General features: G+C 57.6%; 1 protein-coding gene across 1 annotated transcript; it reads left to right on the top strand.

The window, feature by feature from the left end:
- LOC110436417 (DNA mismatch repair protein MSH3-like) lies at positions 3,078-4,117 on the top strand. The gene is made up of 3 exons (XM_021463511.1): positions 3,078-3,245; positions 3,319-4,007; positions 4,090-4,117. The coding sequence occupies exons 1-3, from the start codon at positions 3,078-3,080 to the stop codon at positions 4,115-4,117; spliced, it is 885 nt and encodes a 294-aa protein (XP_021319186.1).

Here is a 4,887-nt window from a genome sequence, read left to right on the forward strand (position 1 = left end):
ACCGTAGAATGTCTTTTGGGTTATGTAATGCACCAGCTTCTTTTCAAAGATGCATGATGTCTATATTTTCTGATATGATTGAAGAGATTATGGAAGTTTTCATGGATGATTTCTCTGTTTATGGAAAAACTTTTGATAGTTGTCTTGAAAACTTAGACAAGGTTTTGCAAAGATGTGAAGAAAAGCACTTAGTCCTTAATTGGGAAAAATGTCATTTTATGGTTAGGGAAGGAATATTGCTGGGACACCTAGTGTCTGAAAGAGGTATTGAGGTAGACAAAGCTAAAATTGAAGTAATTGAACAACTACCTCCACCTGTGAACATAAAAGGAATTCAAAGCTTTCTTGGTGTCGGCGTTTTCCCCCTGGGGGGTCACACCAACGAGTAAAACTTGTGTGCGTGTTCCCCTTTCCAGATGGTGATGCAAGAAAGACACAAAGATTTATCCTGGTTCGGGCAATAGAAGGCCCTACGTCCAGCGGGGGATGTTTCTATTATCTTGCACCTAAGTGATTGTACAGGGGTGAATACAAATCGGTATTGTGGATGGATGGGGATGAAGTGTGATTGCTCTTCTACGTATCTCTTGTCCCTCCTATCCTTCTCTGGGCTTCCCCTTTTATAGTTCCAAGGGTAGACCTAGGTTACATGAGTAGGTGATAGAGTAGTGTTCGATAGGGGTATGGCACGCTGACCTACTCGAGGCTTCCGTACCGGCGTGGCCTCGAGCCGTCTTGTTATACAGTACTTGGGTGATGATTACGCGTGCCCCTGAATTCGGCTCCTACGCGCTGTCCTGAACCGGCTTATCCGTGGCACGCTTGTACGTTGTAGCTGCAGTCGTGTCAGAGTGGTTGAGGTGCCGTCTTTCATCGCCCGGCTCTTCTCTGGGAAGGAACATGCCCGCTCGAGGGTCGGGTCCTGACGAGACGTTCCGACCGTCTCCCTGCGCCCTGCCGTACACTGGCTCGTCTGGTGGGTAAGGCTGCAAAAAGGAGTGATTGGACGGGTGCTTGTTCCCTATCACGCTTCCCGAGACTGTTGGGTTAGGTGAGAACGCGGCAGGCACATGAAATGCCCTGGTTCTCGTGCCCGCGTCAGGCGGCGGGTGGCGTCCTTGCGCTCGAGGCTAACTGGTTTGTACGAGCCAGTTCTGTATTTGATGGTTGCCGTCGAGTCCTGGTCGATTCGCACGACCCCCTTTCCATGTTCGAGGCTATGGTTGACATCGTATTTTGGCCATCGCACGTGAGGACGGGGGGCGTCGAGTCAGGGGCCTCGATTTATATGTGGGTCCTCCCGTTATGTGCATTGGTTAGGGTACCCCCTGTTGATACCCTCAACAGTAGCCCTCGAGTCTCTACTCGAGCGCTTGCGCTCGAGTAGAGGCTCTTCTTTTTGGTCGAGTTTCCATGGGGTCGCGCGAGCGACCCCCGCGGGGGTAGCCCCCGAGCCCTTGGAGGAGTTTTTGACTCCTTCGAGGGTTATATTGTCCTTTCTGATGGAAACGCTCCTGATTTCCCCCTTCTCCGAAAGTTGTCCATTATGGAAGGGGGGCCTTGGGCCTCGATCGGCCGGTTTCGTATTGGGGTCGTGACGTACTCCTGGTGGAGCGAGCGTCACCTACCCCAGGTCGAGCTTCTACTGGGTAATCCAAGTGAGAACCTGTGCCCCATTCGAGGGGGTCAGCTGTAGCCCGGAGGCGTTCTCATAAAGCGGGGTCGACGTGGTCGGGGTTACTGGTCTCGTTCGATAGAGTCCAGCGGCTCGATGCCTCCCATTGTGGGAATTCCTCTCGACCGTCTCATCCTCGCCTTGGACATCCCTAGCGAGTTCTCGAGGTGGGCCTCGCTTTTTCGACCACTCGCTGGGCATCCCTGACTCTGGTACTCGAGATCGACTGTCGAACCCGTTCGGTGGGTCAACCTGCAACCTCTCGAGATTTTCATCGTAACGAGTGCATACCTTAGTTTACAGGGGAAGGAAGGGTCACAGCGGTTTGCCTTTTCGCCCGTTGGGCGCGCCTTTTCAGGCCAGAGCCATTGCGGCACTGTGCCGTCACGAAATTCGTAGCGCCCTGTCAGTGGGAACGATAAAGAACGTTAGGCGGCGCATTTACTATGGAGGTTACCGTATCCGCCGGATCTGCCCGTTGGAGGCTAGCCGCCTATAAATATCGCCGGATCTCCTAGCTGTTACTCCTTCCGCCTTCCGCCTTCCGCCTTTGCTCTTGCCTCTGCCTTCTTGCTATCTCCACGCGCGCGCGCTCCGTCAAGCACACAGTAGCGGATCCGCTTTCCTTCTTCTTCAAGATGCCGGTGAGACTCATCGCCGCCGATGACTGGCGCCCGTCGTCGATGACGGAGCGCCGGCTGCTGGAGCTCGAGAGGGAGGGGCTCCTGCGCCCCGCGTTTCCTCGTCACGGCCGGAGTGGATCACGCCGGCGGCAAACCACCAGGAACCGAGACCGCCCAAGGGGTATGTGGTCTCCTTCGCCAAGTTTCACCGCCACGGTCTGGGCTCCCCTCTGAGCCATGTTATGCGGGCGCTCTGCCACCATTACGGCGTGGAGCTCCAGCATTTTTCGCCGAACACCATCACTGCTGCGGCGATCTTTGCCACGGTGTGTGAGGGCTACCTTGGGACGATGCCGCACTGGGACCTGTGGCTCCACCTGTACCAGGGCGAGCTCTTCAACGCCCTTGGTGGGACCACAGGGGTGAGGAAGCCGGTGCGGGTCGGCTGCCTCAACCTGGTGCTGAAGACCGGTAAGGCGGAGGAGCCTCGAGAGTACATCCCGGTGGGGCTTACGTCGAACCACGCCAGGTGGGACTCCCAGTGGTTCTATCTGCGGAACAACGATGACCTCTTCGCCGACTACACCGGGCGTTTGATCTCGGAGCGCCTGGACCATTGGAACTATGGCGTCATCAAGACCCTCCAGTCACGGCTCCGTCCCATCCACGATGCCCTGAAGAAACTTCATGAGGGTGGCTTGACCGCTGCGCTCGTTCTCTCCGCCATCCACCATCGATGGGTACTCCCGTTGATGTCTCGGCCGTTGAGGATGGACGAAATGGGTCCTGGCGTCTCATATCGCGATCTCGAGGCGTGCCAGATGTCCAACGAGGCGCTCGCGGATGACGTGGTCACCGCCAGAGTCAGGGCAGCCGTTGCGGGCGATTTTCAGCCTGAGCGTGTCAACGGCCTCCCCATGAGGCCCGATGAAGGGTCGATTAACCTGGTGAGCCTTTTTCTGCTATTACCCGATTTTTGACCTTTCTGTCTTTTTCTGGGACTTACTCCCTTTTTCTCAGGGCTCGATCGACGCTCGGTCCTCGAGGCCTCCGGTGAAGGAGGACGATGTCGATCATGATAGAAGGCGCGAGTCCGCGGAGAAGCAAAAGTCCGCAAAGGACTTAGAAAAGAAGAAGGAGAAGGAGAAGAACCTCGAGCAGCAAGCGCTCGAGAAACGCCGCGCGAAGTCAAGGCAGAGGGGGGAATCCGAGGAGGAATCTCCTGATGAAGACGATGGCAATGACGGTGATGGTGATAGCGATGACTCTGAGGGGATGGCGGCTCGCCTTGACAAAATCCTCGAGGGTCCGCCGCAAGCCGACGTCGACGTCGCGCAGACAGGAGCTCCTAAGAGGGCGGCGGGCGGATCCCGCGATGGTCAACGAAGGGGGTCTTCACCAAGCCGCTCTCGCGCCGACACCCCTCTCGTGACCGCGCCAGGTCGAGTCGTTTCCGGGCCTCAACCTCCTCCCGTATCTAGGGTGGGCCACCGGGTTAAGTCTATGGCGACGGGGCCGCTGACCCGTGGCCGTGCCGTGGCCTTGAATCAGGGGGAAATAGGCCGTGGGAGCTCTAGCCCCAGCACTCGCCAGTCGTGGGACGTCGAGCCGCGGCCCGCGCCTACCCTCGAGAAGCCTGGGGTCTCGACGCGGGGCGGTTCGAGACAAGCTGGTCGAGGTGCCGGCAAGCGGGCTGTTCTTCCCGTGGGGTAAGATTTAAACGTTGCGGTTCTTGTTTTCCAACGTCTCGCGTGTTCTTAGGCTTTCCTTACGTTATTCACGTTTCTTTAGGTTGAAGCGGCCGCTGGAACAAGCCTAGCCCTTGATGGCTAAGAAGCTCAAGGTGGTTCACTTTCCTTTCAATAGTGTCGGAGTTGTGTGATCCTTATGTCGAGTTTCTTAGCGACTGTCATTTCATTTTTGAGCGCTCATAGGTTCCTCCGATCCTCGGCCGTCGACAGGTGTCGAGGGTGCCCCGCCTCGTCCATTGGTGGGAGAGACCGCCCCGCCGTCACCGAGGTGGGTCGAGACGCCTCGCCCTCAGGAGCAGGAGGGAGCCCCCAAGCCTCCCTAGTCTGGGGGCGTGGGGGATCCCATCACCATTAGCGATGGGTCCGACGGTGATCGGCTCTCGAAGGATGCCTGTTCAATGGATGTAGAGGTCGAGGCCTCTCCCGTCGCGAAACGGACGCCCTGGCCAATCAGGCTTCACTCTGTCGAGGAGAGGAGGAAGAAGGAAGAAGAGGAGCGTGAGCAGGGGCCGCAGCCACAACTGTAGGAGATGCGGCAACAGCCGCAGCGGGTTGAATCGCTCGAGGACGAGTTGGAGCAGTGTCGGCAGTAGGAGTTCCTGGAACTCCAATGACAGCAGTAGCAACGGAGCCAACAGTTGGAAGAGCAGCTCGAACTGCCGCCGCATAGCCCGCACTGGCCTGAATCGTCGCCGCCGCAAGGGCCCGAGGCCGGGGAGGTGGAGTTGCCAGTTTACGGCCCTCCGACCCCTGCGTGGCTCCGCCCAGGGGCGCCTGCTTCCATCCCGGCCGAGCCAGGGTGAGCAGACGGTGTGGTGGCGCTCGCCTGTGCCATGCA

The sequence above is a fragment of the Sorghum bicolor genome, chromosome 6 (assembly GCF_000003195.3).
Source record: "Sorghum bicolor cultivar BTx623 chromosome 6, Sorghum_bicolor_NCBIv3, whole genome shotgun sequence".
NCBI lineage: Eukaryota > Viridiplantae > Streptophyta > Magnoliopsida > Poales > Poaceae > Sorghum > Sorghum bicolor.